This window comes from Amblyomma maculatum, chromosome 11 (genome assembly GCF_055883805.1).
Source record: "Amblyomma maculatum isolate TAMU_Amacu chromosome 11, ASM5588380v1, whole genome shotgun sequence".
Taxonomy (NCBI): Eukaryota; Metazoa; Arthropoda; class Arachnida; order Ixodida; family Ixodidae; genus Amblyomma; species Amblyomma maculatum.
This window is the reverse complement of record NC_139354.1, coordinates 6581832-6593967: the sequence shown is the minus strand read 5'-3', so window position 1 is coordinate 6593967 and position 12136 is coordinate 6581832. Positions and strand designations below refer to the sequence as shown.

At 45.5% G+C, this 12136-nt stretch overlaps 1 protein-coding gene across 1 annotated transcript in view; it reads left to right on the top strand.

Annotated features, from left to right (window-relative positions):
• LOC146172717 (prestin-like) overlaps positions 1-11769 on the top strand; it is a 42532-nt gene extending 30763 nt beyond the window's left edge. The window contains exons 12-18 of the mRNA XM_084584379.1: positions 1873-1942; positions 2077-2186; positions 3663-3723; positions 4025-4225; positions 5161-5215; positions 6180-6363; positions 11670-11769. Of these exons, the coding sequence (XP_084440505.1) occupies positions 1873-1942; positions 2077-2186; positions 3663-3723; positions 4025-4225; positions 5161-5215; positions 6180-6363; positions 11670-11769 (781 nt within the window). The remainder of the gene's footprint in view (positions 1-1872; positions 1943-2076; positions 2187-3662; positions 3724-4024; positions 4226-5160; positions 5216-6179; positions 6364-11669) is intronic.
• Positions 11770-12136: the final 367 nt, after the last annotated feature.

Sequence of the window (12136 nt, the reverse complement as noted above, 5' to 3'; positions counted from 1 at the left end):
TTAAAGTCATTAAAGTTGAAGAGTTGACTAAATTAAGAAGCATAAAAAGGAAAGTGGAGCATGGTAACGACTATTACCACCTCGTTTCGTAGAGGAAGCTAATAACTTCCTCCAGCCATCCACGCGAAAAACGCATACTAAAACTGGCCACTTATCCAAGTGGAGTTTCTCAACTGATCTAATCAAAAAGATCTGCTTATAGACTTCTCGCCTGTTCCCGGCGTCTAAACGTGAGCATTTGGTTTCATTGTGTCCGCGTATCAGACGCGGCCTATAAAGAACAACGTGGCCAACCTTAAGCCGAGCGCATATATAGATAATACAAGCGACGAAATGAGAAAGCGTCGACCACATTTTCGCCACCACGTGATGGTGCTATGTTTAACAAGTTGTAATGTGGCTGCTCATTAAAAGCCACTTGTTCAAGAGACACACCTGTCGTGCGAGCTTAGAGGGCGTGCTGCGTTTTTCAGGTAGAGGACACAGGTTTAAACCCGGTAATGGTGGTAGCTTTCAAAATAGTTCTTGTGCACCCGTTCAGTGGCTTAGCTGCGTCGCCGTCGGTGCCGGTGTAACCGAGCGAAAGATTCACCAGAGAGACACGAGCCAAAGAGAAAGAAGAGCCACGAGGTCTGAGCACCGGACATCAAAGACGGCCCACCGGCAGAGTGCGGGCCTCACCGAGAGCGGTGAAATAAAATAAAAATAGGAAGTGAAATTAAGAAGTAGTTGACGAATTAATAACAGCATTCAAGATGTAAAGCGAAAAAAAGAAAAGAAAAAACAAAAACTCGAGCATGGTAGCCACTGCCGCCAACCTGTTTCAAAGGGGACGCTCTTATATTCCATCCATCCGTCCATCCATCCGGCAGCAACAAAATTCAGGGGCGCTTTGGCTCCCTAAAGTGCTCCAAGGCGGAAACCTTCCCTGGCGCGCTGCTTAGGCATTGACTGCGAGACCGTTTGTGATAGACTAGAATTGTGACAGATAGTGCGCTTTTTCTTTGCTGTCAGCCAATTTTAAACGCCGCTGATGCCTGCTGTACTGCGTCTATTTCTATATATGCTCTGCGGAGCGGCGTTCGAGGAAGCGCCATATGAAAGGCGCCGCACGGACGCCTAGATCAACCGCCCGACGGGGTCAGCTTCGTATATGCGTGAATCTCCTGGTGACGTCATCACTAGACATGACCGGATGTGAAGTCAGTATCACTTCTGTTACTAGACATAACCGGATATGACGTCATGATGACGTCACATCCGGCCACCACGTTACGGCCGATGACGTCACCATGTGACGGCTATGGACGTCTCGAAACCGCTAACCATTACTGTTGGTTAGGGATAGTCAACCATGACGCACTTTCCGGGTACTAGTTAATGTCTGGTTAGTGTTAGTTAAACACCCCTAACTAGTAAGTGCTGGTTAGTGATATTCTGGTTGGTCGCTTCGAATTTGGCGGCTGGTGATCACTTTTCTGCCGACCAATCAGGTGTGCCGCTCGCGCGGACAGCTTTTGTCGTCTGGGAAGCTTTAGAATGCCCTAGACGCTCGCTCTCTCTCTCTCTCTCTCTCTCTAGCTCCTCGCTACCGCAATCTCTGCCCGCGTTCGCATTCGATTTGTGAAAAAGGAAAAAAGAGCTAGAAAGCTGCGCTCAAATTTCGCTTTAAGGAATGTTGTAATTGCCCTAAGAATTTTTTTTTATGCAGACAAAACGCAGACGGCGCCCATGTGCTGTGAAATGTCAGTGTCAGACATTCTTACTTTCAGCAAAAAAACTTCGTAAACAACCGCTAAAAAAACAAAAAACAAAAAGAAAACAGCAGTGAGCATCGATAATTCATGATTCGCTCACACCGTTTCCTTTCAGACCAAAGGCTTGCCTTTTGGGCAGCATTCCAAACACAGACTTCTACGTTCCTATGAAAGACTACGGCGTTGTGAGTGATTTTCGCTATAGCAGTCATTTCCCTGCGATTTCCTCGGAAATATACTCGTTCACAGCGTTGCTCGGTTTGACAATTAACACCCGCTGTTATTTGTTTTTCTTCTTTCTTTTCTTCCTTTTTGACAGGCGGCAGAACTTCCCGGTGTGAAGGTTTTCCATTTCGGTGGACCGATACACTTTGCAAACGCCGATTACTTCCGCTCGGAAGTGTTGAGGAAGCTCAAGTTTGACCTCAAGTAAGAGTTTAATAACCGGTTAAGACTTTTGGGTGTTGTACACAAGGTACAGGACATGAAATGGTTCATGGTAGAATATGTGGCCGGTATTCATGGACTGGCTTATCGTCACAAGGAGACAAAAGAAGCCAAATACTTTGTGGTACGGCGGTGCCTAAAATATAAATGCACTTGAACGTTTGAGAACTCCTAATAGAAAATCTGAGAGTAACGAGTGTGAACTTATCACGCAATTCTTTTACATTTGCCGCTGGCCGAAGTCAGTAGAGTTGTATATCCTCTACAGCCAACGCTAGTTCGAAGTACAATTCGGAGTTTCCTGAGCGTCCTCCTCGTCTTTCAGTGGAAACGTTTTCTCGTGTCTGGCGATAGCGGTGTGGGCTTTCAATTTAATGAAGAGCACCGCAACCACGACATGCATAAACTGAAAACTCTGTCGGTCACAAGGTGCGTAAACGCAATGTTACCCAGTGGAGGCCTCGCCCAAAAGGAACATACGGTAGCGCGCCCTCGTGGATGTGACGTCTGGAAGCACGTTGTCCAGGTGATGCCAGGGCTGTTAGGAATGGCAGGTCTGCGGAAGTCTGTACAGCTGTCGCTGTCGTTCTGCGTCGTCGGCGTAACACCAAGCTACACTGACTTGGCAACATGCAGTTTCATTACGCGTGACGTCACGACAATGTACCATGGTAAGGAAACAAGCTGACGGGTGCGAATACAGTGGAACCACGAGTGGCATCATAGTAACGTCATTATCACTATATCAGAGAAAAAAATACAAATAGCATATATAAAATGATATATTCATGCCTGGACAAGACTACACCAGCAAAAATTAAAAAAAAAATCGAACAAACTTCAGGCTTTCTTTCTGTATGAAGTACTATGATGAGGCGAAAAATTCAAGGAGCGTCAAAATACCTTTACATGACCTTCAGCGTCAACTGCGACAAATGATCGTGGATGTTATATGACCATGGGTAAATGTTTTCGCTAGTCACTTATGACATATGGTCATTTCATAGGTCACAATCGCATATTAAGCAGTAAGTAGAGTGCATATTTTGGCAGCGTAAAATTAAAGACAGGACTAAAGGAGAAAGACAAGGGACATATGACGAAGGAGTAATATGACCAGATAAGTGTGACCAAAGAGTTTGTGTCCAATGCAAGTGGGTAGCGTGGCCCATAGGTTGTCCCATGATGCTAATGGTGGTAGTGATGCTGATGTGATTTCGTGCAAGCGATGCAATCTTCGCGCTTCAAATCTCCAACAGCTGATGTTGAAGTACATATCTACAGCTGTCATTTTTCTAGGGTCGAAAAGCTATTTTTTGTCTGCAAGCCCCGAGACGGTCGCAACGTCCGTGAAAATCAGACATTATGACCATGGCTCTTTACGCTGATTCTTATTTTGAAATGAGTAATTGAGAAGCTACTTTTTGTCTCCCCTTCTACTTCCTTCTTGATAAACAGCACTCAGGAAAAACCCAACTGGAAAACACCGAGGAAAACACCAGTTGCCAGCACTGCAAAAGTGAGTATACTCTTAGCTGCACAGTACTTAAATACACATACTGATCATATCTAACGTCCTGCGTTTAAATACAAAACCATAAAAAACTTACAATCTTTCCCCTCTTTGGCAGAGCCACACGTAATAATTAGATGCAGCTCTAACCTTGGTGGTGATGCCAGCAGGTCGAGCAATCGCATGTGCTCATCATTAGTTTTTTTTTCACGTGACAGGCTACATCGTTGCTGGTTTAATTGAGGCCTGCTAAGTTTCCCTGTTGCAGTCTGTGTCTTGATATCTTTTCCGCAATTCTTTCTGACAGGCTCGTAACGTGATCAAAATTCGTGAGCCGTCCTGCAGCTTCTCGGCCAACGCAGCAGTGTCGATGTTTGAAACACGTCCTGCAGGACCGGTGTACATGTCTTCCGAGCCAATTGCCGGAGTTGGACGGCCTGCGTTCATCATATTCGACTTCTCTCGTGTCAGCTTCGTAGATGGCACCAGCATAAACACCATGCTCGAGGTGAGAGGACAGCAGGATAGTCTTCGAACTTCGGGGTAAAATAGTGTCCCCACCATTTTCACCTCCTCGCTCAGCCCTTCAAGTCGTCCTGTTCAAAAGAGCTTTGCAGTTGTTTTTCCAGCATATATGTAAATAAAAACGTGAATGTTTTGCAAATCTAAGCTGTGCACTGAGAAAGTGTACAATAAAACCAGAGAATACTGGTTTATCTGCCGTTAATGCCCTCCAAAATGAAGTGGTGCATTCTAAGTGTTGGATAAATATATTCTTCAATGACTAGGATGAGCAATCCTGAAACAGGCTCAAGCTACAACAAACCTCTTACCACGAAAGCAGCATAACTCTATTTATTCATTATCTGCGAGAAAATGTATTAGTTCCTACAGGAGAGCGACCTCGCTATGCTTGCTCGAGCGATGACGTACCTTTCCAAGGCTCACTACAGCAACCACAGGACACTTGTCTCAACCGGTGACGACTCCGTGTTCACTGTAGACAGCAGAAAGGGCATCGGTCTGGCCCCCTATTTACGTCTCCTACGTACGCGCAAGAAACTTGGCCTTCTTGCGTCCAACAGTCGCGCATGCTAAGCAGCTATATATATATATATATATATAAAAAAGAAACATAATGCCACTTAAGAAACACGCAGCTGCTTCGAGCATGATATCACCATGACGTGAAGTGAAAGTAAAAGGGTAAAAGGGCTCTCCTACAACGTTCTGCTATGAGTGCATCACTTATTTTGAAAGCATTGCTTCAGGCTATCAGATGCGTCATGTGCATGGCAGTTCTCCTTTAGGTACGTACGCTTATCGATTGACAGCTTCTAAAAGCGTACCAGCTGGAGCTTTATTTATGCTTCTTGGGTGTCAGAAGTCTTTCAGATTTTCCACCTCACACGTTTTTTTTTTTCCTTTTCTCCTTTCATACAGGTTTTCAGTGAATACAGGGACATGGGCATTTCCATTTTTCTCGCAGCATGTTCAGGCAAGTTCATATTACCCGTGTCTTGTTTAGGCCTTCATTTACACTGCACAATCTGTAAAGAAGGCTTCAAAAGAAGACCTGCGAAAATTGTTTGAACGATTAAAAAAAAAAAAAACACACGCTTGTTCGGGGATATTCGGAGATAACTACATTGTGGGGAACAAATGTTTCGGAATTGCAAGACCACAGCCCGAAATACGTGCTTCCAACACTTTAAACGTATGGAGATTACAAATATAAAATGTCCAAAACACGAATTTTTGAGCAATTATCCTTTTTTTTTTTTTTTACATCCACTGCCCTCGTGTTCTTTGCGTTTCTTCGGTAACAATTTCTCAAGACGCGCTGGGTTCTCAACTCGGCGCTGTGTGCGAAGTGTTCTTGTTGTACTGGAGGAAGTATGCCACATCATTGCGCTTAAGCAAGGTTTGTCCAAATACATATAGCTTAAACGAAATGAGCTAACAGCATTCTTGCGATGCTCTCTGAATGGTACTGATGTCTCAAAAAATTTCACTTAACCGTGCCAGCCAATCAGGACTTTATCCGGATGGGTGACAACTGTGGGCCCGATCTCAAGAATTATCTGCTCTCTGCGGTCTTGAGATCGTGGTAGCACCCCTCTATGTAAACATTAGAGAGTGTCATTTGATGAAGTGAAGTAAAGGCATGGGAGCAGAGGTAGCAGAGTTCATGTGCTTTACGAACAGGACCATTCGGCGATTATTGTACATTAGGCCCATGATTTCACAATTTCACACTGCGTAAAACTGACTCTTGTAGTTTGTGTTTTTTATTTTCTCTTAATATCTTGAAGGCCGATTCTGATACTCTCACATGGTGCGCGCAGCGATTCTTTTTCTGAATTCTTTCCAAATCTTATTTTTGGAGAAGTCGATTGTTATGTCCATTGCCTTCCATGCCTGCTCTCTCCGTAACCAGTGTGGCATCGCCTCTCTTGCAGTGACTGTGTTCAGGATGCTCAAAAAGGGCGGCGTGCTCGACGTCCTGCCGACTGCCAAGTTCTTTCCCAGCGTGCACGATGCCGTTCTTCACACGCGGGGCGATAAAAAGGTTTCGAGCTTTACCTATGTCCTTCCGAAGGAGAACGGCAAGTGCGCGCCGACCAGCGTCATGTGCATGGGCTGGTGTGCATGGCGCGATATTTATTATTTTGCGACAGTTTATTATTTTTTTTCTTCGGGTCGAGAAATTCCGTTCCCACGCTGTTGAAGCCACAGCCGAACGCAGTAGTGGATAACTTGAACTCGTATTATCGATTTATTCCGCCTTAAGAATCGAGCGCATTTGGCAAGTGCTCGCATATTATCACTAGCAGCTTGCCGGTATCACTCAATACGAAAGTATACAACAGTTGCATCTTACGTGAAGGCTAACAAAAAAGGGTTCTACTTAAGTTGACGACAACGCAGGTGGCTATAGAATGGAAAATGGTAGGGGTAACATTAAGAGATAGAAAGCGTGCAGAGTGGGTCAGAGAAATAACTCGAGTTACTGACATTCATTCTAGTGAAAAACAAGACGAAGAAATGGGTATGGACAGGACACGTAGTGCGAAGAGAGGATAGCCGATGGTCGTTTAGGGTAACAAACTAGACTTCAAAGGAAGGAAAGCGTAGCAGGGAGCGGCAGAAAGTTAGGTGGGCGGATGAGGTTAAGAAGTTCGCAGGGGTCAAGTGGATGCAGCTAGAACTAGGACCGGGTTAATTGGAGCAATATGGGAGAGACCTTCGCCCTTCATAGGGTGTAGTCCTGCTGATTATGAAGAAACAAAAGGCTTAAAAAACAGTCATTTTTAATCCCTGCTTAGAGTGCGAACCCGGAACCACGATGTTCCCCTTAAGTTGATGGCGACAGTATTTAACGGGAGCAAAGATGGTGACGCCGAATCCATTTCTATGACGCGCGCAGAAAGAACCTTGACCGAAATATGCACCCATTATCTAAAACATCAATTGACCAATAATATTAATACTTTGTTGACACAGCCTACTTTTAACTGCCCCCAAAGACCTGTCGAATTGAACTGATATATATTGGACATGTGGCTTGCACTGCAGTGGCGCAATGTTTTCGGCAATTTGATGACGCTGTCGATGTGTACTTGACCACGAAACAAAAAATAAGAGAGAGAGAGAGAGAGAGAGAGAGAGAGAGGGGGGGGGGGGGGGGGGGGGCTTGGATGGGGTTAGGATATGGTAAAGAGGCTTCGACTGCTGACGATGCTGCAACAGGTACGGGGAGAAGTTTGTGTTGTCATTGCAGCACTAGTATTTGGGAATAAGAATATCAATAAATGTAACGTCCCCAGGCGAAGAAACTGGCGATGAAGTGAACGGCAGAACTCACAGGACTTTCATTTCAGTTGCTGCGTAAAGGAGGCTCTTAGTGAGCACCGCAAGCATCGATGCTGCAATATATGCGCTCTGTGCTTCGACAACGGGATTACTTCTGACACAGTGCCACATGCAGAGTTCTTGAAACGTTTCGAAGGCTGGACTTAGAGCCCATTCTGTTCTCGCATTTCTTATTTATGGTGGATGTAGTCTTCGTTTTCGGAGATCATCTGGAGGCGACCGACGCCTGTCAGCAACTCGTACGCAGTCGAAAAATAGAGCAGATAATTGGTATCAAATATGTTAATCGAAAATAGGCCTAAAAGATGACGAGCAGACGTGAATTGCTAGTGCATGTGGAAGACGACACCGTTTCTTGTCTCATGTAAAGCAAATAATGTTTGCAATGGTTTCTTACCGATAGGTGTCACAGCCTAGCTGCTTTGGAACAGAGATGATTTTTTTTTAAATTAACGTGCTATCAAACATTATCCAGATGCTCTAAAAAGGTGTAAAAAAATCCTGACAATTTTATCAAGCACAGACAAAATTCTGGCTTGTGACTTAAGCCTACTGCTCTGAAGTGATGCGACTGCCCGAGTAGTGCGCATGCGTGAATCATGCCAATTTTCACGAAATCGATGGCACGCTTCGACGGCGCTGCGAATGATAGAACAAGGATCACCAGCATGCGGAATAGGCTCCTTCGAGGGTGCTTCATCGGCATATTCAGACAAGCTTAATTTTTCTATCAAAATATTGGAGAATTTCACGCCATTTTTGTATTTCTATCTCACCAGATTTGCGCCTCTTGTCACTGTTGCTCCGTAGCAACCCCTTTCGGAAGTCGTCCCGGAAGCGCGGGAAAAACAAATTTCAGTAACATTATCAATGCGTTTTTGCACGCAATCGATTCGGGAAAGCATACAGGTATCATTGGATTCCGCTCCCACCGCCAGCGTCACGAAGGGAAGGGAACTCCGAGTACAGAAATGCGCTCTGGTAAGGCAGCCATAGTGTCGATGGAAAATACGAAGTGCCTAGTTAAAATTTGGCGCTCACCTTCAATGAAACAACGGGACTCATTCATAGAGTCATAAAATTCCTTCTTAACCGCAGCCATCTCGGCTCGATACGAAAATTCAATACTATACATTGCTTGATCTAGCTGCTCATGACCAAAATATCTGAGCATTACTGAACCAACCACTTTTTTTTTTCTTTGCAAAGCAAGTCCACGGCAAAGACGTACTGGTATGGCGAAATGAAACTCGGGCGGCACTGATCAAAGGCAAAGGAAAAGGCAAAAGTATGAATCATTTTCGTTGGCGCGAACGCTGCCCGTTAATTAGTCGGTTACGTTTCCATCTGTGTTTTACAGGCTGTGCCCAAAGCGACACTGCTAAGCGCGGCCACGTGAAAGACGCCTCTGGTGACCACAACGGCAACGCCATTCTGACTTACGGTATCGACGGAGTTGGCTCACGGCATCCCACCGGCAATAACGTCCTTTGCTTATCCGCCTCTGACACTCGTGGATCTTGACGTTTGACCAGTCCTGTGAAACAAGAACAGTCCATCGCGGGGAAACATCGGTTGTGAACCAGCAGAGCCGTGTGTTGTTGTTGATGATGATGATGATCTCAGACAAAATGGCACATTCCCACGGTAGGGGATTGGCGTGTTGATCCCTGTACAGAACTTTCGTTCTCATCGGACATAACGAGCGCCACCATTTGGACGATCAGTGTGGGGCTCCAGTTGACTGCGATGACGCTCTGCTGAGGAGCTTTGTATGGAGGTAAAGACGTTATGTGAGCATAAAAGTGAGCCAATATATAAACATCACCGCGAGAGACCCAAACCGACGATGACGTGTGGGCGTGCTCGCATTTTTCAATGAAAAACCGCAATGAAGCTTTTGCAGTTTTTGTTGTGACATTTGTTGGTGTTTCACATAAGTCAAGATTTGAGTGACAAGTCATGTAATGGCGATAAATCAGAAATAATGGCACGGAAGGAATCATTCATGCGTGTTTCTTCGGCACTCAAGCTACCGCTGCGTCAGAGCCCATTCTCACCCACCTGCTCCACATCAAAATGGCCTGCTTCTATGCGGAGCTTGATTTTTAGTACACGACACACAATCAGGAAAAGACCCGACAAATTATCCAGCGAAAATATCTTTATGATTATGTATTCAAGGTGGAGCTTAAATCAAGCGCTTAAGATTGCTTGACAAAAAGAAGGCAAGGCAGCACTAAAGAAAGAATGAAATGGGCACAATGAACATACTGCGGTTCGACGGACATTTGAAATGGCATTGAAAATTCAGACAATGATTTGACGTTGTTAAATCCACAGATTGGGCAAGAAAAACAATACATCGTTACGCAATACAAATGAAAATTGTTCCAAAGGGTAAGGCTGCACTACGAAGCTCTGCATCGCCACCCCAGACAACACCCTCTTCCCCCCGCCTCCCTCCCTGAGGGGCACCCCCTCTCCGCGCCCCCACATTGCCGCCACTGACAGGACAGACGGACGGATGGATGGGGTGTCCCCTTTGTAATGGGGTGGAGGGATGCTCCACCGGCGTGCTCTGTATTTGTGTTTATAATTCTTATCGGAGCTCCGGGCTCAACTTGCTTTGGAGCTGAAAACTAGTTCTTATCTTGTACATTTAGCACATCCCAGCCTATAACCTGATTATTTGGTAGCACGGATTGAGGCCCCAGATAAGTATGCAGGAAATACATATCTATGCAGTCGGATCTCAAGACAGCAGAAACAATAAGTGAAGTATGCACTACGTTATATAGCTACCGCGGCTCCCCAGCATTGCCTTGGGCTTACATACATAAACGAAGCGTGGAATTCTTTTCAGACAATGGCGTTTGTTGGCATACCAAAATGACCCACATCAAGCTTCGTCTAATTGCTTCCCATAATTTGTTTGCAAAAATGCCATTTTTTTTCGCTTATATACACACAGAACCTTCTTGGCGACCACACAAAAGGTAAGCATATGCATGGAGGAAATATGAATATGCTCTGTATCTGCCGTCAGTGAAGAAGTGTGAGAATGATATGTGAAGATATGAACTGGATCCAGCAGATGGCCACCACTCGCCGGCAAATAGTTTATCCGTACGGTGGTTTTCTCGTGCTAGCCAGGCAAGCCGGAATGAAGAGGCATTCGTAGCGGGAAACAAGTGTCATTCACGTGCCTCTCCTCGTCTTTCATGCGGTAGGTTAGCGGTAGGTTAGCTGGACCGTAATTGACCAGACTTTGGTTCTCGCTAGAACGAATTTCAGACTTCGAGGTAGAAAGCTGTCTTTAAACTTCTGTTCCTGCTTATCAGATAAACATGTTGAGACAAGGGAGTAATGCAAAGCTGTCTAACAATTTATGTGCGGTATATATCGTTTAATGAAGTGGCTGCGATAAACCACACATTAAAAAATGTTTGCTGTAATTCGTGAACATTCTTTGAATAGGGCATTAACATTCTGAATAAGTGAAATAAGGGGTATTTTTTGTGGACTTTTAGAAGTTTGTGAACCCTCTCTACAGTAGCATTTCTGAAACGTATCTGAAGAAACATCTCCGAGAGGTCTCCGAAAGTACATCTAATCGACGTCTTCGAAAAACACCTCTGAGGCATCTTAAAAAAAAACGTGCTAGAGAAGTTTTTCCCGAAAATATTTCCGCCAACGTCTATGAGACGTTTTGTTCTAGCACAAAATGTTTGTACCCTTCCAGAGCTGTTTAAGGAATGCTGCTGCTGCTGCTGCTGCTGCTGCTGCTGACATTTGACATGCATTTGCCGGCAGTACGGTGGTTTTCTCGCGCTGGCTAGGCAAGCCGGAATGAAGAAGTACGTCATTCATGTGCCTCCCCTCGTCTTTCCAAAACTGAAGAGCGTTGGCTCCTTCGTTTATACACCAATACAGCCCAGCAGTTTACAGTATTTCAATCCGACTTTTAATGGAGAATGCCTGCGCTGTGGGCGCGTTTCGGATGTGTACCATACGGTGTGGGTTTGCCCCTCTAACACCGCTTACTCCCCTTTCCCTTCACCCACCCGAGATAGCTGGGAGGCTGCCCTGCTCTACCTTGGAGAGCCAACGTGCCCTCGTGGAGGGCCGCTGCTGCGGAAGCCACAGGAGTCCCGGACTAGGGACCCCTTGTAAACTTTGTAAGAGGCTGGCCCTTAAGGCCTGCCAGCCACCTTTGCCCCCACCTCTTTCTATTTCTATCTCTCTCTAATGTAAATAATATCTAAGATGTTCTTCACCACCACCGCCGAAGCGCTTTTGCGGCCACCCATCTACTGGCTACAGCCACTGTACACTGGCGCCCGGTCATGTTATGCCGTGTCATCGCGGAAAGTGGGGTTGTGGAGGATAAGGGAAGTGCAAACAACCCCGGGGTTGAACTGCGGTGGCTGAACCATTGGTGCAACAGAAGCAAAAAAAAAATATTTTTTAGATCACTGCAGAATCTTCACTGAAGAAGTGCGTAAGCCTGAGCGTTGCTGAGTTGTGCGCGAGATGTGTC